This window comes from Protopterus annectens, chromosome 6.part0 (genome assembly GCF_019279795.1).
Source record: "Protopterus annectens isolate FY-2018-M chromosome 6.part0, PAN1.0, whole genome shotgun sequence".
Taxonomy (NCBI): Eukaryota; Metazoa; Chordata; order Ceratodontiformes; family Protopteridae; genus Protopterus; species Protopterus annectens.
This window is the reverse complement of record NC_056737.1, coordinates 1,937,802,052-1,937,828,843: the sequence shown is the minus strand read 5'-3', so window position 1 is coordinate 1,937,828,843 and position 26,792 is coordinate 1,937,802,052. Positions and strand designations below refer to the sequence as shown.

Below are 26,792 nucleotides of genomic sequence, written 5' to 3'. Positions count from 1 at the left end.
TTTTGCACATATGCTTCTGGTGAACTTCCTCGGGGAAGACTCCGGGGAGGAACCGGAAGCCTGGGGTTCCACAGGGAGTGAAAACTGGAGAGTAGGGGCAGGCTGTCTTTGAAGCGGAGGGCTGGAGATGCTAAGTCCGGAGTCCAGATGGAGCAGAAAAGGATCCGGAGGAGAAGTCATTGAGGATCTCGACATTGAAGTTGAGAGGACTATCTCCACCATGTCAAATGCCGACAGAGAACAGCAGATTGGGGCAACATGTGTCTGCACCGAAACGGTTGACGCCGGCAGAGCCAAAGCCCCAGACCACATTAGGACCAGTGGGTGGGTGTTCAGTGCCGAGCTGCTCAGCGCCAAAGCTCCGAGGGGGAGGGAAGGCACCAAAACTCTCGATGCAGACGCCAAACCCTCGGAACTGGCGCTGAGCGAGCTATGACTCCAACAGCCATCCAGCACTGAAGAAAAAGGGGCCGAGGAACCCAAGGCCATAATCGGTGAAGAAACCAACAATGTTGACGCCAACCCCTCCACGTTGGGAACTCCAGCACCGTTTACACTCCAATATAAAGAAATTTACAACACATACATTACAGTTAAAGAGAAATCTAAAATGTAATGTTAATACGACAGTAAAGCATAACGGTCATGATTTTTTTTTTTTGGTTTTCAATAAAAAAATAAGCAGCAATTGACCTTGCATAAGGAGAGCTATTGATATAGTGGGTTAAGTAACAGAGAGAGGTGTTTAGATATGAGAGAGAAATATTTACATATGTAAATGTGGTGAAGTAGTAGGGTAAGGGTGAATTTTGCAGTTGGACTATGTGTAAAGGGAGGAAAACTAAGAGGTGGATTAGTGAAATAGTCAGTGAGGTTGGAGTAAAACAATAAGGTTATGTTGAATTCATCAGTGTAGTAGGTTAGGTGGGATCATTACAGGGGCAGGACTTTAGTAGGTGAAGTTTAAGTTCTTTTTTGAAGTGTTTAGGATGGGGAAGGGATCTAACATGAGCAGGGAGTTTGTTCCAGGCTTGGGCTATAGTGAATTTGTAAAGTAGCTTACCAACGTTTTTGTGTGGTCGGTAAATGTCAAGGAGTTGTTGGCTAGAGGTGCGGAGAGTACGATTAGAGGTGTAAGAGGATACCCATGTGGAGAGGGAAGGGCAGGAGGAGGGTATGTATAATACAGTGTGTGCGATTTGAAGTTGGGATAGTAGGAGTTGTTGGGGGAACTCTAGCCAGTGGAAAGAGTTGAGAGCAAGGCAGTGGTGGGAGTTATGAGGACAGTTAGTGACAAATCTACCTATTTTGTGCTATGTCTGTTGTAGTTTGAACAGGACTGTAGACTGTATGTTAGTTAGGATTGGGGCAGCGCAGAGAAGGGAGGGGAGAAGGAAAGCATGAGCTAAGGAGAGTCTAGCATTAGACGTTATATATCTTCTATTTCGATACAGTAGTCAGAGTTTTTTATGTTTTGAAGGATATGCAAGTTAAATTTTAGTTCATCATCAATGATGGTATCTACAGGAGGGGACCGAGGATAGAACCTTGGGGAACACCAGATGTGATAGGAAGAGAGGGGGAGCAGGAGAGCCATTTGACAGATTGTAACCTATCGGAGAGTTAAGTGTTGAACCAGGACAGTGAGGGAACAGAGAGATTGAGGTTACCAAGTTTAGACAAATGGATAGGATGAGAGACAGTGTCAAAGGCTTTGGAGAGGTCAAGGAAAAGACAGGATACAAGTTGGTTGTTATCTCTGGACTCAGCTACAGTATGAGTGAAAGATAAGAGTGCTGTAGCTGCACTGTGGTTTGGCCAGAAGCCATGTTGGGTGGGTGTGAGATGGTTTTCCTGTAGGAGAAAGTTTAGCAGCTGAGTGTGAATGCATTTTTCAAGTATTTTAGATAGAGAGGAAAGGATGGCTATGGGTCTGTGTTTGGATGAGTCAGTAGAGTTCCCTCCTTCCCAACCCAACATAAGACGAAAAAACTCACAACAAGATGGAGCTCAGATGACTCACTTGTACCTGGAATGGTGGCAAACGAGATGTGAGGGGATGGAAAAGAGAAGGGCATTATGTAGGGGAGGAGCTGAGTTTTGGCACTGTAGCTTGGATATGGCCGGCGTGGCACTGATGTCCGTGCCTATACCCACAGGTTGAAGATCAAATGAAGAAAACAATGTCAAATTTATTATTATTCAATACTATTGGTCTCCGGTTAATTGTCTTCTATTTTCCTTCTTCCATATGAATTTAAGTATTCCACTACATAATTCTTAATATATAAAACCTTCATTTAACCATTCATTCAAAATCTTTAAAAAATATTTTTTGTTCTACTTGTCCTAACACTTTATCTAGCTAATTTAAAGAAATCTTCTTTTCCAACTCTTTATGCTCTTCTAACTTTTTTCTTTCCATGCTTTTTTCACTACCTTTTTTCTTTAAAATTTCTTGTACATACTGTGCTACACTATTCATAATCTTTTCTCGAGTTCTTTCTATGTATCCTCTTACATTTATTTATTTCATTACACTACCATCTTCCTTTACTAATCTGTTTAAGTAACAACATACTTCTTTCTACTTGAAAAATATCTTTGATTACATAACAATTCTTGCATTATCTTGGTTTCTTTCATATAATTATTTTTCTCTGTCAAATTACTTACTATCAACATGTTCTAAATCTCTCTCTACTTTTCCTCATATATTGCCACTGTAAAAAAATGTATGTTTTTCCTTAAATATCATCAACCATTCAGATCAATTTTTATAAAATGTTCTCAAAATAATGACATTTCCAAAACTGTATTACTAATCTCTTTCCTTTTTTATTCCATACCTTCTCATTTATCCTTTTTACTCCTTTGCTATTTTCACATATTCCTTGTTTTGGTTTATCTCTAGCCATACTGCAAGATGATCGGATTCAACTTCCTCCTTTTCTCCTGTAACTAAACATTTTGATACTATAGAATAATCAGTTTCAGTTCTACACATATCCCTTTTGTAAGTGCATGGATTTCATCCCAAAGTTTTAACTTACCAATATCTTATTACTTCTAACATTTTTCTTACATTTCTTTCTTTTTATGCTTGCCTCTTAAATCAAATTTAAAGTTAGCTTATCACTACATAGTCTAAAATCTAATGAAATGTTTTACCTTTATTTACAATTAGTATAAGCATATAATGTTATAATTCTATATACTTGTTCTTTCAGTTTTAAATCTACAAAGGTTAATCTTCCCATTTTTGCTAAACTTGCATCTAATCTAACATCTTCACTGTATTTCTACAGAATACGGGTATGCCAGAAAATCTCTCATTTCCCAAATTCTAGATTATCTTTCCACCCCAGAGTTTCTCTATTTGCAATCTTTCTTCATTTGTTAAAAATAGTGCGTCTTCTAATATAACTACATCTATATCACATGTTTTACACGACTCCAAAATTCCTATTCTTCTTACTATATTCTTAATACTATGCACATTTACAGGAATAACTCAAATTTTCATTTTACCTTTCCCTTAGATTCACAGTTTCATAAGTTCATAGCTAATTACTAGGCTAGCTTTCTTAACAGGACATTCTAAGCCTAAACAATTTCCTTCCTAAAGGTGAGAATCAAGCTCTGTACCTGGCTGTCTGTGAGTCAAAACACCTTAACCATTACACCAAGCCCCAGTCTTTAGCTGTATATACTATTTTTTATCCATTTTCTTTTGTACTTACCCTTTAATTTTTTTCTTTTACCAATATAATTAGTTTTTTTCCTTTTACTACCTCTCAGTTTATGTTTTCTTCATCACTTATTTCAGAACCTTCTATGTCCTCTTTATTTTATTCTCATCCAATTTTCTTCTATTTCTGTTGTTGTTGTTGTGTCTTTCGGCTAGGGGTCGCCACAGCCGAACTCCGGTCTGCTAACGATTGGCAGTAGATTTTTACGTGCTGGCTTGCCGGGTCTAACACACAACCTTCAACAAAGGAACTCCCATTCACGCATGTCACCACAAAGAATACGCTCTAACTGAGAATCGAACGGGCAATGTCTAACTGTGAGGCGACAATGCTACCGCAGCACCACCACCGCATACTACTTATAAAATGTCTTCTCTTTGTTCATTTTTTTTTCTTTTTCCTTACTCTTACTTTCATATTTGCAATCCATCCATAAATGTCCAATTTTGTTATATTTATAACACTTAAAATCACATTTTTTACACCATGTCCCATTTCCCTACAAATATAACATTTGCTGTTGTTACGGTTACTTATCAAATGTCCTTTTCCCCAAAAATCAAAACAAAAAAAAAAACATGTTTTGGGTTGTCCCCAGTATTTTGCAACACCCCTATTCTCCTCCACAGTTATACTTGCTAAGTGCATAATTTTTTATCTATTTTTAACAGAATATTACAATCTCAGCCACCAGTCCATAAACCTCTTTTGTCATAAACATTTGCAAAATCTAGTATTTCTTTACATAAAGCTTTTAAAGTCCCTCTCTCCACCTGTTCAAAATTGTACATGAATCTTCTTTTTTATTTCCCTGTTAAACGCTTTTAACATATAAAGATTTACTTGGTTACAGTCTTACTTTTTTTCATATTCTCCAAGAAAATTTTCCATTGAAAACTAGTGTCAACTATAATGTCACAAAATGCTTCTGTTAATTACAAATCAATGCTCTTACCTCATGTGCTTTTACAACCAAAAGGAGCTATTACATTTTCCCAAACTTCATACCTGTCAATTTTGTCTCCTTTACTTTAAATCCTTACCACATACTCCTGTTTTTCATTTTTTTCTGCCTTCTTTTCTGTTACTCAGCTTTTGCCTTCTTTTAATTTATCTGCATATGTTTTCTTTTACATCTCAACACTAATCTTCAGGATTGTCTCTGCATCTTCCTTTTGTATTTTCTCCATAATGCGGCTCCCCTCCATTTTTTGGCTCAATTTGTACCACCATTTTTTTTTTTTAACTAAATCATCCCGCTACCCTCCCGACTGAGGGTTGTAATTACACATCCATCATTTGCCGACTCATCTCCATCAAGCAGGTTTATTTGAAACATTTACTCAAAATTCTGCACACATTCTCAAATCTCGATATTTGCTTTCTCCCTCATTTTTTTCACCACTCCATCTCCTTTTCTCTCACTCTGCCTCTCTGTTTCCCTGTGCCACCTCTGTGCCTGGGATGGAAACAAGAAGTGCTCCTCCAAAATGGGTGCCACTCATAATGACAAGTAGGGGAATGTTCCCCGATGCCCTGGCCAAACTTCCCTAATAGTATAAATATCACCTCAGATCTTCCCTGAAAAGAGGCTACTAGGCTAATGGGACAGTCAACAAAGGATAATTTATTTTATTTATTTTAAAAGTGGAGAACCTAGATCAGAGAGTTTTAGGAACAAACTAACAAATGGTGCAGGTTTTGTAATCATGTTTGGAGCCTAGACAGAACAGGTAACTTAGTGTCCAAGTCTTTGTACAGTGTCTTTGTACAGACTTTGCCTACTGCACACTGCACCTGCTCCTAGCTGACATCTAACAGTTACGAAAAAAAAAAAAAACAGTGAAAGGTTTAGAAAGGAAGGATCGCCAATGGGGCACTTCTCTGAATCTGACAAGTGAAGCTATGGATCCAAGCGATCAAATGATCACTGTCCTAGTGTGTATGTCCGATTTTACACCCCTACACCAACAAGCTGAGGGCATCATCCAAACATACGAGTTCGGAAGATACAGCTTGGTACCTCAGCCAGATGTCATCTGTTACGAATACTGCAACAGTGATCTCAGTCAGGACATCTTGTATTCTTTGCTGAGGAAACAGAGGCAATAGCTGTACACATCGCTAGGTGTTATCCTCCCCAAAGAGGGGCAAGGTTTAGTTAAAAGCTTCAGAGCTTGGTATCAAAGGGAAAGACAGGCCAAGAGAAAGAAGAAAACTAAAATAAGGTTACCTGGAACCCCTGTCTTTTCACTGAAATGGAATGAAAGCACATGAAAAAAACAGACTTTCTTAATCAAAATAAGAAAACAAAAGCTACACCACCTGAGAGAACATACTTTGGTGAACAAACTCAAATGCAGCAAGAAAGACAAAATGCTGGCAAATAATGTTTGCCTGTGCTAGATGTACACAGATGACTCGCATTTAACATGATGGGAGCAGGGAGAGGAAGCAAACAGCCTGAAGGGTTCTAGATGCTACATGATCCAAAAATTTGTAGCATGTAGTCCTACCTGTTACCAAAGATGGACTACTATTTCCCAGATTTGCTGTTAAGCCAAGAATTCTTAAACATAACTACATCATCTTCTTTAGAAAAGGTCACTGTAACAGTAAATCATAACATTTGGGAAGATTCCTAAAAAATGCTACCACACCCAAGAGATAAGAAGATCTCTAGGGCTGCCAATAGCACAGCCATACCAAATCTGCCTCTGTTTCCTCAGCAAAGAATACAAGATGTCCTGACTGAGATCACTGTTGCACTCAACATGTAATGTGTGCTGAACATGTACAATGTAGAGCATACAGCAGCTTATACAATGACTTGTGTAGAAACGCTTCTTAAATAAGGTGGTGTTCTACTGGAATGCAGTTTTTATGCCTTGTAAAGGTTTATTATGCTTATAATAAAAGCAATAAAAATGTCAATCACTGACTGTCTCCTTACTAGTTGGCAAGCCTTTCTTTCCTTTTTTGAGCAATACAAACAGTTAATCATTCTCCTTTGACTCTCATCTAAATGAGAGTTGTCTGTTTACACCTATCACAAGTAAATTTCCTGTAATTTTGGAGGCTTATATAAAAGCAGGCACATGAACAGACTGGTTAAGAGACACTTTTTTGATTAACAGACACATGATATGGGAGACGTGCTCTTCACTGATCTGCATTCTGTTGAAAAGGGAATTGGCTATTTTATTTAGCTGATTCCCTATTTCAAAAACTTTGCAATCCAATCAGTGAGGCCATCAGAAGTAAGGTAGTTTTTCCTTTTCTTCCCAATTGTGCAATCTCCAAGGTAGCTTAAGTAAATGTGTGGCAGTGCAAGGACTTCTTAAAAATGTTCAGTAAAATTTTGATAGCACACCTAAACAATATGCCTCTATCCTCATCAGAACAGGATGACTGCCAAAGACGGTGGGGGAAGGGGGAAAAAAAAAAGAAGTTATGTACTCACCATAACGTTCCATCTGAGTAGGTAGTTCATTTGTCTGCAACCTGTGGGTCTTGGATCCGATATCGGATCCGAGCCGGCAACTTGTTTCAAGCTAATGGATCCGAGCTCCTCCCTTCACCCATAATCCCCTGCTAACCCTCCATGACCTCAGATCAAGTTTGCCCCTCAATATATATCCAACAAAAGGATATCTAACTACCAGTAGATCCAAAGAAGGCCAGGGGGAAAAAGGGGGGGATGGTTGCAGACAAATGAACTACCTACTCAGATGGAACGTTATGGTGAGTACATAACTTCTTAATCTGAAGTAGGATGTTCATTTGTCAGCAACCTGTGGGACAGAGTCCCCAGCTACCTGCACCTTGGGTGGCCATCATGGAAGGATATTACGAAGCACCGCAGAGCCAAAGGATGCTCTCCCTCTAGAAAGCACGTCTAGTTTGTAGTGATTAATAAAGGTATGAGATGAAGCCCAAGTGGCTGCAGAACAAATATCATCCAAAGGAACTCTAGACTTGAAGGCTGCAGAGGTAGAAATGGAGCGGGTGGAATGAGCACGAACTCCTTCTGGTGCGGGTCTACCCGAGGCTTGATACGCCAATAGGATACATTGAGAAATCCAGCGAGATAAAGATACTTTAGAGATAGCTTTCCCCAAGTTAAATTTGGCAAAGGAAACGAACAGCTGGTCGGATTGTCTATGGCCAGCTGTCCTAGGAGTATAAAAGCGAAGCTGCCTATGAACATCTAATGAGTGCAGCTTGTACTCTCCCTTATTCTGATATTTAGGGAAGAAAACCGGTAAGTTTATGGATTGATTTATGTTGGTTTCTGATGCTATCTTGGGAAGAAAGGAGGGATTGATCCTGAGGTACACTCTATCTGGGTGAAAGATCAGTTAAGGAGGTTTCACAGAGAGAGCTTGAAGCTCCGACACTCTTTTTGCTGAAGTGATGGCTACAAGGAATGCTGTTTTCCATGACAAGAATTTGAGATCTACTGAAGCAGCGGGTTCAAAGGGTGGAGCAGTCAAGGCTTGAAGAACTAATGTAAGATCCCAGGGGGGCACGGCTTCCTTTACAGGGGGTCTAAGTAAAAAGGCACCCTTGAGAAAGGTTTTACACAACTTGGCCGACATCAAAGGCCCTGTATCATGTCCCACATGGTAATGTGATATAGCTGCCAAATGCACTTTGACAGTTGAACAACTAGCGCCTTCTTGAAAGAGTTCAGTTAGGAAGTCTAATATGGATGGAAGAGGAGCCGTAAAGGGATCTAGATAGTGATGCTCCACCCAGATGGAAAAGCGTTTCCATTTACTGTGGTACACTTTCCTGGTGGAGGGCTTATGAGCTGCCACGAGGATGGCTTTGACTGGTGAAGAGATACCGGGAGTCCTAACTAGGAGTGGAACTGGAGCAACCAAGCTGTCAGTTTCAGATTGTCCAGGTTTGGAGTTGGTAAGTTCGACGGATGGGAGATGAGATCCGGAGTGGGATCTAGAATCCAAGGGTGATTCACAAGGTGAGACCACAGGTAAGGGAACCAAATTTGCAGAGGCCAGAATGGGGCAATGAGGATCATCTTGCTCCCCAACCGTGAGGCTTTCTGTAAGAGTTGTATCATTAGTGGTAGAGGAGGATAGGCATAGAGTAGACCGGGTGGCCAAGCATGCACCAGAGCGTCTCTTGGAGTTTCCCCTGGAGGGGGGATTAGAGCGAAGAAATTGCCGCATTTGGTGTTTGATGGAGACGCAAAAAGATCGCAGCAGGGTTGCCCCCATGTTGCGAATATCTGCTTCGCTACTAGTGGATTGAGAGACCACTCGTACGGGGTAAGAAGGGTATGACTGAGCTTGTCCGCTAGGATGTTGGTCCTCCCCGGAATGTGCGTTGCAATCAGAAAGCAGTTGGAGGAGATCGCCCATTCCCACACTCTCATGGCTTCGCGGCATAGAGGGTAAGATCTGGTTCCCCCCTGTTTGTTGATGTACCAGACCACCGACATGTTGTCCGACTGAATTGCAATTGTTCCTGTGGGGAGGAGGTCCTGAAGTGCTTGCAACGCCAACAGCACCACTCTCATCTCCAGAACGTTGATATGCAGTGAGGTCTCTGTATCGTTCCACGTGCCTTGGACTGTCCTGCCTGAATAATGCCCCCCCCAACCCGAGGCGGGAAGCGTCCGTGGTCACTGTGGCGAGAGGGGGAGAGGTGCAGAAGGGACAGCCCGTATGGAAGTTCGAGGCTTGGAGCCACCATAGTAGCGCCCTCCTGCAAGCCTTGCTGATAGCAATGGGATGGTGGAGAGGAAGGGATAGAAAGGACCATTGCACTAGAAGAGTCCATTGCAGTACCCGCATGTTCAAACGGGTGCATGGAAGGAGCGTAATCGCTGCCGCCATGGAGCCTATGCCCTCAGGACCAATTCCGCTGGTGAAGCCTCTGATTGGAGGATAGCCTGCACATGAAGTTGTAAGTTCCGGATTCTCTTGGAAGTTAAGAAGGCTCGCAACTCTTTGGTGTCTATTCTGGCACCTATGAATTCTATGACCTGCGTTGGAGCCAGTAGAGATTTGTCGACGCTGATAGTAATGCCTAACTGTAGGGCTAGACGGAGAAAGAAGTCTCTGGCTGAGCAAAGTAGATGCCTTGTTGGTGCGGTCAGGAGCCAGTCCACGTACGGAAAGACCTGTATTCCCTGGAGTCTCAGGTGGGCCGCAATCACTGCTAATACTTTGGTGAACACCCTGGGGGCTGTGGTGAGGCCAAAGGGAAGGACCCTGAACTGGTAGTGACTGGCCCCCAGCCGGAAGCGAAGGAACCTCCTGGATCATTTGTCCATTAAAATGTGGTAGTACGCATCCTTGAGGTCTATGGAGCACATCCAATCGTTCTCCTTCAAAAGGGGGAGAATAGATTGAAGAGTGACCATCCGGAATTTTTCCTAGGTTACTGACAGGTTCAAGTGGGAAAGGTCTAGGATCGGTCTCAAGTCCCCCATCTTTTTTGGCACCAAAAAGAACCTGGAGTAGAACCCTAATCCGAGCTGGTCTTGGGGGACGGGCTGGAAGGCTCTTTTTCTTAGCAGCTGCTGAATTTCTGCAGCTGCGGCCTCCCTCTGATCGGGTGGTACATCGGGGAGGTTCTTGGATTTGGGGACATGGAGTAATGGTATTTTGTACCCTCTGGATATAATGCGAAGCACCCAGCGATCTGTTGTGATGGACCCCCATGCCGCTAGGTGTTCCGAGAAGCGCCCCCGACTGCCTCCAGAGTGGAGCAGCCGGGCAACCCCTCAGGGCTGCTGCGCGGGCCGCTCAGAGAAAGGTTCTCTGGACCCAAAGTTTCTCGGAGCCCCTCTGCCCCTGGGGCGGCGTCCTCCCTGTCCACCTCTGCCACGGTAGGACTGGTTGTCCGGAGCTGGTTAGGAATGTTGTGATTTTCGGAACCACATCTTCTTCTGACCCCTTTGGTTCCTCGAAAAGGACCGCTGGGGAGCAGAGAAGCGGACTCCGACAGCAGACGTCTTCCCGTCCTTCTCGCTCTGGACAAGTGTCTCGCGAACTGTTTTGCCAAACAGGGCAGAACCATCAAAAGGGGCGTTCGCGAAGGATGCTTTAAAGGGCTCCGCAAAATCGCAATGACGGAGCCAGGCCTGACGTCTCATGACTAGGCCTGCTCTGCTAGCCCTAGCGGCTCCCTCTGTGGCGTGGGACAATAGCCGCATAGAGGTGTTTGAGATTGATCTCAGAGTGGCCATTCGGGTGGAGTACAATTGTTTGTCATCCTCCGACATGGACTCAGGGGGGGGGATGCAGCGTATTCTTTGATAAGATCCCGCTGCATCCTGATGACATGTGCCATATAGTTCAGAGACCTTACCGAGAAGGTCGCTGAACTAAAGACTCGCTTCCTTAAGCGGTCCATCAAATGGGACTCTTTGCTCGGTGGATGGACTGAGGGGCTCTCCTGAGCCAATTCCCTCTTCGTGGCTGCCGCCGTCAACATGGCATCTACGAGGGGCCCCTTACTCCAATGTGATCGGTCTGAGGGGGGGCTAAGAATTCTATCCGGGCGTTTCGGTATTGGCTCCACGGTGTCCGGATCCTTCCACGCCCTGGTGGTAATGAGGTCCACCAGGGGGTCGGCCGGAGGAAACACGGACTCGTCGGAGGAAGACTTGGGGGCAGACCAGCCACCTCTGATCCTCAGCATCTCCATGATGTCTCCAAAGGAGACAACCTCAGGGGGCGATCTTGGGGAGCTTTCCCCTTCCTCCAAGTCCGTGTCCTCGGTTAAGGACTCAGGGGAGTCCATGTGCCTCCTTTTGCACTTATGCTTGCGGGGAACTTCCTCGGGGGGACTGTCCGAGGAGGCCTCGCCAGCAACATCTTGTTCCAATGGAACCATCTGTGACATCGAAGCAGGCTGTCCCTTTGACCGGGTGATGGAAGCCTGGCCCAGCAGAGATGGAGTGCAGGGAGGAGCCGATGCAAGGACCGGGGGTCTGGATGCTCTCAACAGAACCCTCTCCACAACATCGAAGGCTGAGGGAGAGCCACTCTCTAATGGATCCGAAAGTCGGCTCCCACTCGGATCCGATGAAGGGATCGGAGCCGGCGCCGAGACCGTCGGATCCGAGGGACCAGTGGGCTCCGACCTGGACGGAGCCGAAGGCACACTGAATCCCCTGGATCCCAAGCTCGGACCACGGCTAAGAGAGGTCGGATCGACAGGCTCGAGGGCAGGGTCGGATCCGAAGTACCAAGTACTGTCGGTGCCGACCCACCCCCGGCTCCAACGCTGCTCGGCTCCGAACGCTCCGAACCCGGATAGCGGGTCGGAGAAGGAGCAATAGGGTGGAAAAAAGGTGTCGAGCTCCCCCCCCTGGGGGGGAGGGGGGGAGGCAAGAGCACTCCCATCTGCAGCTGGGCCTGGATGAATCTTCGCATCATCCGGTCCAAGTCTGCATCAGATAAACTAAAAATAGATCTCGAAGAGGCCACCGAGGCAGGCCTGGAGACCTAGAAGCAGTGGAGGGAGAAGCCCGCTTAGCTGGCGGGGCCGAAACGGAGGTCTCGGCCCGCCGCTTGTGGTGCTTCTCCCTCCGTTTCTCCCTCCTGGCCTCCCTGTCCTCCGACACTTTAGCGGGAGTTTGAGTCCCGGGCGGAGGCAGGGGGGCAGGAGTGGCAGCGACCACAGGCTGTGGTGGAGCCACGGGAGCAGCAGAGGTAGCGGAGGCTGAAGCCGAGTCCGGGGGTAAACGTCCCGCAAGGACCAGCTTCGACCTCCGCTCTCTCAGTGCCCTGGGGGTGAACGCTGCACAGATGGTACAGCCTGAGGTAAGGTGTTCAACCCCAAGGCACCGAACGCACCGAGTGTGGCCATCAGCTGAGGAGAGCTTATGGCCACACTCGGTACATTTAGAAAATATGGCTTTTGGGGCCTCAACCATTTTTTTAAGAAAAAAACAACTACACACAGGCCCCAAAAAGAAACACAACACACACGCACACACTAACGACCAGCAAAGGGAGGGGGAACTAATTAAAGAAAAAATAATAAGGGAACCTAACACTTACACACTTTTTCTTATTTAATTTAACTAAAAAAGAAAAATTTTGACAGGAAAAGTACAGATAAATGCAGTAAAATTCCACTTAGCTGACGAGCTCAAGGGGATCCAGCCATCCACAAGCGCGGCAAACTAGATCTGAGGTCATGGAGGGTTAGCAGGGGATTATGGGTGAAGGGAGGAGCTAGGAGCTCGGATCCATTAGCTTGAAACAAGTTGCCGGCTCGGATCCGATATCGGATCCAAGACCCACAGGTTGCTGACAAATGAACATCCTACTTCAGATTGATGGTTAAGCATACACCTGTTAATACACATTAGGAATGAATGATGACTGACACTTGTTTGGGAAAAATCAAGTAAGCTGATTTACAGCAGAATTTGAAATTCTTGTCACATGTCATTGCAAATCAATATAAAGATCAAATCTAACAGGAAAAAAAAAATATATATATACATATACATACATACACACACAAATACACACAAAGATATATATTTTTGGGGATGGAGGTTCTCATGGATAAAACTCCTTTTAGAAAGGCTTTTTAGAGAGGTATGATGCAATCTGAGAAAAAGGTAGCAAAGGGCCTTGTTGAAAACTGTCTAGATCACTCTGGGAATTGCTTTCAATTACTAATGACATTAAGGTGTCTCTCTCCTGTTGAGACCAGAACTCTGCATAAAGTTGTTGAAGTGAGCTTCTCAGTGACAACCTGAAGTCTGTTGTCACACACAGTCTTGGATGGAAAAAATGGAGGCAGACCGATGGATAAATCTGCAATGTCTGACCAGCGCATAAATCTCATCTTTGTGTAGTGAAGAACAGGAAGCATTGTGTTGAGTGGATCCCTGGCTTGGTTCTACAGATTTCTAAGATGTCATTATGTTTTCCTCATTCACAGTCTTGCATGATATACTAAGATGATGCAAGAAGACGGGCACCGCAAAACTTTCAGAAATTATCTTGCCATGATTACTTGTTACTGAGCAAAATCCAGCTGTTATCCTCAGGGGCTGACAGTATGAATGCCTGTTCCGGGTGTGGATCAACAATTCTCTTGTCGCTGCTACTCTCAAACAGCTGTTCAAAGACGGGGGAATGGTAATGTTTTGATTTGTGCAAACACTGAAGCAATCCATCTGGTAAGTACTCTAGAAGCTGTGGACAGACTAAAGGAAAGTGAGAAAAACTGAAAAATAGTGCTGGGTTTTTCAGAATCTGAGACACTTCTTGACAGGAGGTCTCAATGGAATATGAAGATGGGCATCTTCCACATCCGAAGTGGCCACTCAAATTCTACGTTATAACAAGAAATGAGGTCTTCAGAAATCACTAATCAGAAAAAATTTATATCTACAATCTTCAGAGAAGACAAAAGCAGAAGTGATCTTAAGGTTTTCTTTTTTGATATTAGGACCAGTCTAGAATAAATGCCCTGACTTCTTTTGATCTATGGGTACCACTGCAAAAACGTATTGCACTTATTGACACACGTCTTGTAAAATAAGGTGCATTTGCAGCATCTAAATAAACTCTGTTGAATAATTTTATTGAACTGTCCAGAAAATATTTGTCAACAGTAATAGGCTGTTAAGCAAAAAAAAAAAAAAGACTGAAATCTGCCTCATATGGATATAATGAGAGATGACAAACATTTTCCTGTGGAGTTTGAATTACTATAATGTTTCTCTTTGTAGTGATTTTGCTGGCATAATACTGAAAAGCTCCTTTGCTGTGAAATGGTTTCTTACTGGAAGTTTAAGATCTCCGTTACACAAGGCTATGATAAAAAAAAAATGTAAAACTACTTACTTTCAACAAAAACGTCTTTGTCTTAAGCTTCACTTCTAAGCCATTCAAGTCTTCTCAAGAAAGTCGCGATACACAAAACTATGACAAGCATATATTTCTTCAAAATGAGCTCTAGCTCCTTTTTTTAACAGAGCCATCTTCCATTTTAAAATGTACTTCAAAGCTCAAAATTTTCCCGATACACTACACAATCAAGCATATATTTCTTTAAATGAAACTCTAATTTTCCCTTTTTTAACAAATCAATATCTTCATTTTAAGACTTACTTCCAAGCCATGTGAGTCTTCTCAAGACAGTCAAACATTACAGCACCCTGTGGTAGTAGCAACATCATCAAAAGCAAATTTCAGTGTGTAAATTTCAAATTTATTCACTGTGCCCAAAAATGTTTCAACTCTGTCAGCAACATCATCTAGCACTGTAGACTTGAATCCTCATCAATGAGCAAAGCTGAAAGGACCCAGCTTTTCTGTCCAGATGTGGATAAAGACAGAGTAGGAGGATTAGGCATGCATAATTAAATCCTGTCCATCCAATGTATTTTTAAATACATCCCATGAGCCTTCCAGGGTGTAGCAGCTTGTTAGCCACAAATATAGTTCCTTTTAAAATATCAGTAAAGATAAAATAACCTGGGGGCACTGTCTACTTTGCTTTATGGGAACCTCCATCTCTCGGCATCTCTTTTTATAGGTAAACAGAAATTCCCTAGTGGTCAGCCATAAAATTCACCTATATAATTAAAGCATACAAAAAAAAAAAAAAAAAAAAAAAGAAATGTCTTCTGGTGGTGATCCTGAAAAGTAAGAGGGAATTTTTTTCTAGCAGGATCCTGAGGAGCAGGAGAATGAATTTGCCTCGTGAAAATCGTCAACAAAATTAGATGTATTGGGGAAGGTGTTCTCCATTTTTCCTGCTGAGACTTCATAGGTACGTACCTATGAAGGTCAGTAATTTTGTTTTATCCGCATAGTGACAGCAGTCCAGGGATGTACTGATTTGGGTTCCTGCTGTCTTAATGCAGATTAATACAGTACATTAAAATTCTTTTCAGCAAAGGGTGTATAATCACAGAGTAAAAAAGACAAATTAGATTAAGGCAAGGAGGGCCTAGACAGAAGGAATAGGAGATAAAGCACTAGACTCATTCAGCAATGAAATCCCTGGAACACAAAATGGTCTCACAGGATGCCAATACAAGCACTGAGGTCAGTGAGGACAACTTAAATAGTCTGGAAAGAAACTGCATTTTGCTGAGCTGTGAATCATTTTAGAAATGCTACTCTCTTTGAAAACTGCAAAATTAAAATTTTATCATCACCTTTGCTGAGTTTAACAAGCTTATTCTTCTTTCCCTGTTAGTTCTCGAACTGCCTGCTACACATATTTTTAAGAAGGGGTGATTAAATTATAAAAATAGTCAAACATAGAAAGTCAGAGATTTACAACTGGTAATATGAAGTCCAACTGAAGATCTCTGAAGAAAAACAGCAGATGTACCAAGCCACTGTGCAGATGAAAATATGCAGATGGTAACAGAGGATGTAAAGCACTGAAAACAGAAAAGATAAAGAAAAAAATAGCAATGTTGGCTATACACAGAAGTGCACACCATTAACTTTCCATGGAGTGTGGCATGGGACCAGCTAAGGCCATCATAAGGAATACTTACAGCACTACTGATGAAACTCAGTCTGGGTTGAAGACAGATACAAGTTAGGAATACCCTAAATGTTACGATAAACTACTGCAGTGGTTTCTCCCAGAAGATTTGTCTTTAAGAGTACCATTCTGAACTTCTTGGTCAGTACACAGTAGCTTTGTTCTGATAAATCTAATACTAACTAGAGGGGAAACTGTCACTTTTTGGAACCGAGAGAAGTTTATAGTAAAATCCTTCCCATTTTTAAACAAAAGGAATACAATATACTGCCTTTTCATAACAAAATGGGGAGAGGTTTGTCAAATGGGTATGAATTGTGGAATCAAGTGAAACTCTCTAATGTATGTGCTACTGCAGAAGAAAGTTCCATGGCATAAACAAATGAATCCCATCTATGACAAGAATGAATCTGGTTCAATTAATAGCCCAAGTGCTGGAGGACCCAAGAACGAAGAGTGCGACTGAGCAGTCAGTGACCGTTTGAACATCAAGGGTGTGGCAGGCAATCTGTTCTGCTGCAATTCTGCACTCCTGCAAGGAAACAAGAGTACAGCATACAGCATTCAGACTATGTGCTTGGCTCTACCAATAATAAGCAGCAGCCTTCAGTTAGCATATTTAGAGGCATGCAAGATGTAGTGTTGGAGAAAGCAATGCAAGCACTCAAGCAAAATAGTGTGCACATCAGACAATTTGTGCTGAAGTTGGGTCATTACTAGGAAAAAACTGATGGCTGCCTGGACAGAGGTCTTCTATGAACACCACTCATCCTAAGGGGGTAAATAAAACGGGCAGATCAACTATGGAAGGGTAGATGGCTGGCAAGCAAATAGGGATAAAAAAAACATTCAATAATACAATTCCAAGAAACAGTTCAGAAAGCACTTTTGTCTGAAGTAAACAACATCCAAACAGGTAGATGAAACTGTAAACTGAATCCCAGGTTAAAGAATAGGGCATGGAGAAAAGATCCAAGCAGTAGTCACTGAGAAGATCTTGTTTGATATATATTCCTTCTTGAACCTACAGCTGAAATTAACAGCTTTGACTTGCATTATTTTTAGTTACAAGACTGTTGGAACGATATAAGATTCTGATAAAATGAAAAATCTCTTGCTGGTTGGAAAGTTTCTTAAACTGTTGTGGGGAGCTGAAACATCTACTTAAATACAGATCTTCCTTACCCTTTTTTCTGAAGTACTGCTAAAGCATTCATCAGTAGGATAAGCCAAAGAGTAGGTTTCATTCAACAAGAATGTACAATACCTATGCTTTTACACATTCTGGACAGCTTGATCTTTTATTAGCCATCTACTTAAGACCATCACCAGAAATGTCATCCCTTTGCATGCAATCCTGTACTTGACTAAAAATAGAATTTTGAAAAGTAACAAGATGTGCAATGTAATTAAAGAACAACACAACTAAATTTATTTTACATTTGTTAACCAGGTAAGTGAACTGATCAGAGGACCCCTTTCAGCCATAACCCAAAACCAATCCAACAAGGCAACAATAAATGGTAACAAAATGCGACAACTAGACAAAATGCAGCCAGAAATGCAGTTTTTTGTGAATAACAAATGCTCTAAATACATTTCACCTAACAAACGACAAGAACTGCAGTTAGCATTGTGCACTGAATTACATTTTCAAGTCATGTTAATGAAATTCACACCTGTTCATGAGCACACACCAAGTAACACATTCAAGACAGAACCATCAGTGGGATACTGCAAAACATATTATAAAAACACATTTTTTAATGGAGTGCTGGAACATACTGTGAATAATACACTTTAACAGTAGTGAAAAATACAATTCAAAATGCACTGAAAGGTACTTTTGCATTGCTCTGGATTTATTATTCTAGAGCTGTGGACATCCAATATCTAGCAAAAATTAGGCAGCATATCTGCATAAATGTTCTAAATATACATACAGTTATACCTCAACACTGCTGAAGCTACATCTCTCTCAAAGATTTCCATAATACATATTTACCTGAGTTAGCCCAAGACCCGGGCACAGCTGCATTTATTCTTAAACTGCTGGGCTGAGTAGACCTTTTTGTCGTATCAATCAAAGAATCCCAGTTCTCTGCTAAAAGAAAGCGTGCTGAATGGAAGAGTTTTCATTTAAGATGACAGACAGCATTAATGACCTACTTTCTAATTATTCTGTAAGCCCTCCTTATAGACAAAGTTCTACGAAGCCTGTCAGCTCTTACTGAAGTCAGAAGTTGGGCATAAGGTTATTGACAACTAACCTTATCACAGTACAGGAGTACCGAAACCAGAGGATATGTAGCCGGGTCCCTATTACATCATCGACTCGAATGCATCTTCATCGAACTGAAAACAACGAATATTTAAAAGAGTGAAAGGGCATATAAGCGAATTCTTTCCCTGTGAAAGAAATCGCTTGGCACAATAAAAAAAAACAAAAAAACCCAACTACAAACAAAACAAAGTGGGGGCTTTGCCCCACACACCCTCCAAGATGGAGGGCTGTGCCCCCCACCCCCTAACTAAATATACGAACTCCGAGATCGCACTACAGTGGGGAAAAAGTACAGTTGTGTACACTTACCATAAATGTAGATGTTCAAGTGTATTCACTGTTGCACTCATCACCTTTGGGTTATCTGCTTGCAGTAGCCCTCAGTCGGCCTGATTAACAAAGTCGTGGGTCCTGCGTTGGTTGCTGTCCCTTCTTCCATGATGTCAGGTCATCAGGGGTATAAAACATGCAGCCGATGCCATTACATCAGTTTTTCTTGCCCCAGATGTCAGCTAGCCCCTTAATGGGAAGCAATTAAATCTATAAATATACAAGGTTATACCTCCAACAAAAAAGCAAATACACCAAAAAGCTTATGAAGATAGTAAAGGAAAGTAAGAGGTATATCGAAAAAAGAAGGGGGCTGGAGGGAGGGTAACCAGGACTGCAACAGTGAATACACTCGAACATCTACATTTATGGTAAGTGTACACAACTGTACTATGTTCATGTTTTACTGTTGCAGTCATCACATTTGGGTAGATTCCCAAAGATTAGGATGAAGGAGGAATTTAAATAGAATGGGGACCAGCTAAAAGGCCCTGCAAGACTGCAGTGGTAAAGCCAGCTCTGGATTTAGAGAAAATTGGCAGATGTTAATGCTTGGTGAAAGTATGTACAGAACTCCAGGTAGCAACTTCTAGGATGTCCCTGGTAGGGACGCCTCTGAAAAAAGCTGTAGAGGTAGATGCAGCCCTGGTAGAGTGGGGTCTGATCCCCTGTGGTATATTTTTTCAATGGTGTTTGTAGCAAAAATGAATGCAATGGCCTATCCATTTGGAAATGGTTTGCTTTGAAATAGCCTTCCTCTCTGCCCCTGCAGTAAATGCCACCAGCAGTTAATCAGATTTCCTTTGAGGTTTAGTTCTGTCCAAGTAGAATCTAAGTGGTCTGTGCACGTCTAAGGAGTGCAGAATCTGTTCCCCTTTGTTCTGTGGATTAGGAAAGAAGGTTGGCAAATGTATGGACTGATTAAGGGCCACACTGGATACCACCTTGGGCATGAAGGAGGGATTGGCCTGAGGGACACCCTGTCCGCATGAAAGATGATGAAAGGCTCCACTGCCATGACGGCCTGCAATTCAGATACCCTTCTTGCTGAAGTGATTGCTAAAAGGAAAGCTGTTTTCCAAGAAAGGAATTTTAAGTCTGCAGTGGCAGCTGGCTCGAAAGGAGGAAGGGTGAGCTTTTCCAATACAAAGTTGAGGTCCCAGGCTGGAGTTGGACATCTCCTGGGTGGTCGTAGATTTTTGGCCCCTCTGAGGAACTGCTTAAGCAGTGGATGAGAAAAGAGGGGTGGGTTCTGTGTTATAATGAGCGGAGATGGCTGAGGCGTGAATTTTGATGGAGGAGAAAGACAGGCCCTTATGAAGCATCTCAGTTAAGTATTGTAAAATCTAAGGTAAATTGGGCACTGTTGTGCTCATCCCTTGAGACTGGTTCCAGGCACAGAATCGTTTCCATTTTTCAGTGTAAGACTTTCTGGTACTAGGTCTCCTTGCCTCTAAAATGATATCCATCACTGGTTTACTGAGGGATGGTAAAGGAGAAATTATGCTGCTAGATTCAGTGTTTGAAGTTGAGGATGCAGAATTTGATTCTCCTGCTGAGACAATAAAGTAGGAGTCTGAGGCAGGTGCCATGGGGCCCACAGTGACACACTGCGCAAGAGGGGGTACCAGTGATGGCGTGGCCAGTCTGGTGCAATCAAAATCATCCTTGGTTTGCCTTGTTTGATCTTTAGTAGTACTTTGGAGAGCAGAGGCAGAGGAGGAATGGCATGAACTGATGGGTCTTTCCAGGTGAAGGACAGAGCATCCACCTTTCAAGCTTGTTTGAGGGGAGTCCTTGTGCAGAATTTGTCCAACTGATAGATTTGGGGGGAGGCAAACAGGTCTATATCTGGTCTCCCCCATTTGCTTGTCAACAAGTTGAAAATCCTTGGTTCCAGTTTCCACTCATGTGGCTCCATGAGGTTTCTGCTTAGTTCGTCTGCCAGTGTATTTAGTTTTCCTGGCAAGAATTGAGCTTGTAACTGTACTTGATAAGCTCAGGGCTGTGCTCCGTAATGCCATGGCTAGTCTGCAAAGGGGGAAAGAATGTGTAGCTCCCTGCTTGTTTATGTACCACATAGTGGTGTTGTCAGTCTTTATCATGAATTGTCTTGGAAGAATGTGGTCCTTGAAGGCTGTCAGAGCATTCTGTACAGCTAACATTTCTTTTTGAATGATATGCAGGTGCATTTGACTTAGGTTCCATTTGCCCTGAATGCACTTCCCTGCCAGGTGGCCCCCCCCCCCCCCCCCATGCACAGTCTGATGCGTCTGTTGTTAAGGTTTGGGCGGCAGGGGGTAGTGTGAATGGTAGTTCCCTGTTTTGGTGGCAGGCCTCTGCCCACCAAAGGAACTCTAGGCGTAGGCAAGGTATGATAGGAATCACTTCTTCTAGATCCTGTGAATATTGACACCATAGTCTTTTGAGATACCATTGCAGTTTCCTCATATGCAGCCCAGCATATGGAATTAGAAGAATGCAGGAGGCCATGAACCCCAAGGCTTGCAGTATTTGCCTTGCAGATAACTGGGTTTTTGTGGCCACTTGTTTGAAGTAGGTTGTCAAATTAATCCGTTTCTCTGGCGTGAGGAAAGCCATCTGGGAAGCTGTATTCAAGCTTGCTTCCCAGGAATATAATTTGTTGACAGGGTACCAGTTGTGATTTCTTTTTGTTTATGGTGTACCCCAGACAAGTCAGTACCCTTTGAACAAAGGCCAGATGATTCAAAAGTATGTCCTGGCTTTCTGCCTGAATTAGACAATCATCTAGATATGGGTATATTTGAATATTTCTTTGCCTGCAGAATGCAATGACTGAAGACAGGCACTTTGTGAATACCCCGGGCGCAGTAGATAAGCGAAAGGGCAGTGCATGTAGCCTGCTTTGAAGCGTAGGTATTTTCTGCAAGACTCCTTGATAGTGATGTGCAGGTATGCTTCTTTTAAGTCTAGTGTTGCCAACCATGCATCTTTGCCTAGCATAGGAAGCAGCTGGTGAAGAGTCAGCATCTTGAATTTTGGAATCACCAGAAAGGCATTTAGAGTATAAAGGTCCAGGATAGGACGCCATGTATTGTCTTTTCTGGGTATCAGGAAAAGTCTCAAATAGAACCCTTGTCCCTTTGCCTCTTCTGGTACCAACTGAATAGCCCCCATGCTTGAGAGAGAGAATGCTTGACTTTGGGACTCTGCCCACTGATTTGGGGGTCGATCTGGCCACCCGCTTGATGTTGGTACGGTGTGGAAGTGAAATCTGTATCCTTGGGACACTATATTTAAAACCCATTTGTCCTGGGTAATCTGTTCCCAGTTTTTGGCCTGCAGACCAATCTTTCCGGTTAAAGGAGTATTCAGTTGGGAAGTGCTTAGAAGTTTTAGAAGCAAGTCATTGAGACTGTTTTCCATAGGGGGAGTCTTACTACTCCCTGATTTGGGTGCGGAAACCCCCCACTGCTTAGTCTTGTGTGCCCCCTGGGACTGAAACCTGGGGTTTCTGCTATGTCTGGGTTTGGCTTGAGAAGACCTTGAAGAGGCTGGAGAGGGCCAGTGCCTACTAAATCTAGGAGGCTGAACTTGTAAGAAATCTTTAACAGTTTGCATAAATTTAGCTTTATCTTCCATCTTTTTAAAAACTTCCTCAGCCTTGTTGCCAAACAGGCAGTCCTGATTTAAGGGAGCATCCAACAATTTAGCTTTAACATGATCAGGTAAAGATTGCTCCTTAAGCCAAGCATGCCTTCTGAACACAGAACCAGTAACAGCAGCCCTGCAAGAGGCCTCTAAAGAATCAAATACACATTGGAAAGTACGTTTTCCAACCTGTTCAGCAGAATACATTAAATCCTGCAATTCTTTATTTTCTGCACAGTCAGGAATCAACATAATTTTCTGTTTAAGCAATCCAATAGCATGTTGTTGATACTTTAACATAAGAAACTGGCAGTTTAAAGCCCTAATGGCCAAAGTTGCAGAAGTGTAAACCTTCTTATCCCATCTATCCAGCGCCCTGGAGTCTCTATCAGAAAGGGTAGGATTTTTAGCAGTAGAAGCCTTAATGCCCTTGGGTCCCTGTGAAATAGTCTCTGGATCCACAATAGGATTTTTAAAAAGGAACTTGTGTGAATCAGGAACCCTGTAATATCTGTCAGGTTTTCTGGGAGCAGGAAGCAAGGAATCAGAAGCCAAACTAGATTTCGAAAAAGCATCATCAACAATGTCTAGTACAGGAGGAATAGCTAAAGGCCTATGCTGAGGCAGGAGTAAGAAATCCCTAAGCCTCTTTTTTGAATCAGAAAAATCCTGGTTTTCCCAGTGGAAATGCTCCCTTAGAATATGTAAGGTTTCACCAAAATAAAAATCCTCTGGAGGGGAAGCAGGGGGAATAGAGTCCTCTGCATCAGAATCCTCATAAGTAGATAAGGGCAAATCCATATCATCAGAAAAATCAGAATCCTGGTCAGAAGATTCATAAACAACTTCAGTCCTAGGTCTCTTAGAAGGGGGAGGCTGGCTTCCCCTAATTAGAGTTATAAGATCTTCAGACATTCTTATCATTTGTTTTTTAGGCATAGAGGCCTGAGCATGCGGCCTGGGCGTCGTTTTTTTAGGCATGGTTCAAGATTTAGGCCTAAAAGAAGGAGGAGGCATCGGTTTAATATGCAGGTCCGTAGGCCTGAATACACCCTCCAAAGCCAGTGCCTGCACAGCGGCTCCGGACCCATCCAAGGTAGAGACATCCGCAGGTTCCATAGTTGAAGCATCTCGCGGCATACCGGACTCTGAATGGGTCTCAGTAGGGGCCTGCGAATCAGAAGTAGCGAGTATCAGGGGCTGCGAAAGTGCCTCACTGAGTACCGGCGAACTGGCGACTGGCTTAGGAGAAGATATGTCTGCAATTTTGGACCTCGGCAACCTGTCTCTGTCTTTATCCTTGCGTTTTTTCAGAATCCCGGTAGTCGGATGGCTAACCGACGACATTTCTGGATAATTAAACCGAGAACCAAAATATTTTGAGGCAAAAATATACTGACGACGGATACTGCGCTGATTAAATAAAGTACAAAACCGACAGCACAGTACATCGTGGTCAGGGCCTAGGCAAGGAATACAGTACGAATGAAAATCTTTATGAGGTATTTGCTTTCCACAAGTAATGCAATTATTATCTTTTACTGACATCAGTAAGGAGCAAGAAAAAGTTTCCCCAATGGGGTACTTAGCTTTAGTTGAAGACTTCGGTTCTGAAACTCGAAAATTAAAATTTCAGGAGTTGGTCGACCGGCACTTGCGAAATGCTTCTGCTTCGGGCACCGCACAGCAAGAAAGACTGATGTAATGGCGTCGGCTGCATGTTTTATACCCCTGACGACCTGAAGCCATGGAAGAAGGGACAGCAACCGACTCAAGACCCAAGACTTTGTTAATTAGGCCGAATGAGGCTACTGCAAGCAGATAACCCAAAAGTGATGACTGCAACAGTGAAACACGAAGAACATCGGCAAAGTAACGGAGGTGGCCAATCAATTTCTTTCCCAGGGAAAGAAATCACTTATATGCCCTTTCGCTCTTTCAAATTTTTGTTGTTTTCAGTTCAATGAAGATGCATTTGAGATTTTGCATCTTCGATGATATAATAGGGAACCATGTAGCCTACACTCATACTGAGATAATCCCGTCACTGGCACGCATATTTTCTTCTGAGAAGGTTTGCCCATCAGTCATCTGAAAAAAATAATACTCATAAGGTGTACACAGTCTTTGAAATGGTTACATCCTCTAGAAGGATGCCAAAAGACTGAAGGTGTGTCCTTGTGATCAGAGTCTGGGAAAGGAGGACCATCAATCTACCTCATACAAAAACCTGCCTTAGATAACTGCTGATGGATAAAGTTTTTATTTATTTTTCTTCTTTTCACTTATATAATCTCTGTTGGTACTGGTGAAGGTTCTCTTGTTTCCATACAAAAATCAGACAGACACCAGCTGTTACTGGGCCAGTGTAGATTCTTGAACAACTAAAAAATAATTCTTTAGCAAAAATAATACAATCTACATCTGGTGGAAACATGGCAGGAGTGTTAGTGGAGGAGTTAAAGAAACACAGATTTGGATAACACACTAAGGACACAAGTTCTCAACTGCAAAAATATGCTTGCAGGATCAGTCAAAGGCATCAAAGTTTGTGTTGTTTCGAGTTCTACACACTGAAGCATGTTTAAGTTGGACATTCTTCTCCAGGTATATAATGAACAATTCCTGGCATCACTGTTCTGGGAGCCATGCAAGCAGAATACTATTCTTTTTTTTCCCTTCTCAGTGGCTGATGGCTATCCACTTTCCCTAGTGAATGGTCATCCTTCACCCATAGGGTGAAAGCAGATCATGGAACCATTATGCATGCAGCTAGTGGGGTTCACCCTTTCAAAGAAAATAGGCAACAAAACCATCATGCATGCAGCTAGTGAGATTATATCCTAACATGGCCTTTGCCCCACTTCTGGTGGCTGACATAAAAACCTGCATCACCATGGGATGGCAGCCCAAGCTCTACCCATGACATTTAGGTGTTCACAAACACACCCCTCTAACAGTTACCATTAATGGCCCAAGTTCCACAGTCTTACAGCCACTCTGAACACACAAACCTCTGCTTGCATGGGAGTAATCAGCAGACCAGAACCATCTCCCTCAACCCAGCTGGCCACCTCTGTCTAAACCGGTTAAAAACTTTTTTTTTTTTTTTTTTTTTTTTTTTTTTAAGAAAATGAGTAACTGCTCTTTTTTGTGAATATTGTCAGATTTCAATCTTTTTTTCCCTCTTTTCACTGTTTATCTTTTCTAAGTATTTATTTTTTTTACTGACAGGAATGGACTCCATTCTTATTTCAGGCCATAACTAAAGTTCATGAAATAAATCCTGCATATATCTTTGATGTTTGCCAAGACTGCTTTTTTCAGCACCTCCAACCTACTCAGAATCAACTCCTCTTGTAGTTAATATTGGGTTAGCTGTATTGGTAACAAATTCAAGTATGCTTAGAAATCCTTTATTAGGCAAGCTAATCTTACCACCATACTGCTCTAGTGTTGCCATGAATGTCTTGATATTTTACAAGTTTTGCACCTTTCAGTAAGGTATTATAGTCACTGGACGTAGCAAGTTTGATAAATGAGTGCTGTTTTTGTCCTTTACTCCAACTACAATATCTGGTTTTCTTGCTTCTACTTTTAAGTGCTGATACTGGATGATCCCACATGATAATTAGTTTGACAATTTCAATAATTTTTAAGGGTTTATGTTTCAAATCTCTTTGGGATACTTACAGTTCCCTGTGCAACATCCTTGCCAAACTGTTGTTTCTTTCAGTATACAATCTTAAGCAATAAATATATCATAACCTGCAATAGAATGTGCAACTCTTTCAAGCTCCAAGCTGCAAAACCTACATTTGACTATATCTCTTATTTTATTTAACAGATTTTGTGAACTATCACATACGTAATCCAATACACTGTGATACCATTAGCAGCAGCCTTTCATCTTCTGGTTAAGTTCACCTCACCACAAAGTCTTTGGTGTGTCAACTCTTGATCAACATGCATTTTTAAAGTACTCTGTACTTTCTACTACAACTGTGCTTTTTACAATTTACTTTCTCACTTTACCAACATTAATTGGGTCTATATTATATATTCGAAGTTTCAAAACTTCGAATCCCATATGTTCAACAACATATGATCGAAGTTTTAAACTTTGAATATATAACAAAACATCAAGAAAAAATAAAACTTACCTTAATGCTCCGAGCAGGGGGGCAAGCCCCCCTGCACCCCCCCACACCCCCCTACTTAAATATACCAACTCTGAGACTGCACTTCAGTGCAGAAAAGGTAAATTCTCCCAT

The 26,792-nt window shown here is 42.6% G+C and overlaps 1 protein-coding gene across 4 annotated transcripts in view; it reads right to left on the bottom strand.

Annotated features, from left to right (window-relative positions):
- The window catches only part of NCKAP1 (NCK associated protein 1), a gene marked incomplete in the record, with an annotated part of 2,707,503 nt that overhangs the window by 307,209 nt on the left and 2,373,502 nt on the right, over window positions 1-26,792 (bottom strand). For 2 of the 4 annotated variants that reach the window (XM_044075245.1, XM_044075247.1), the window contains 1 exon segment: window positions 18,277-18,375. In XM_044075245.1, coding sequence (XP_043931180.1) covers window positions 18,277-18,375 — 99 coding nt within the window. 4 annotated transcript variants of the gene reach the window in all.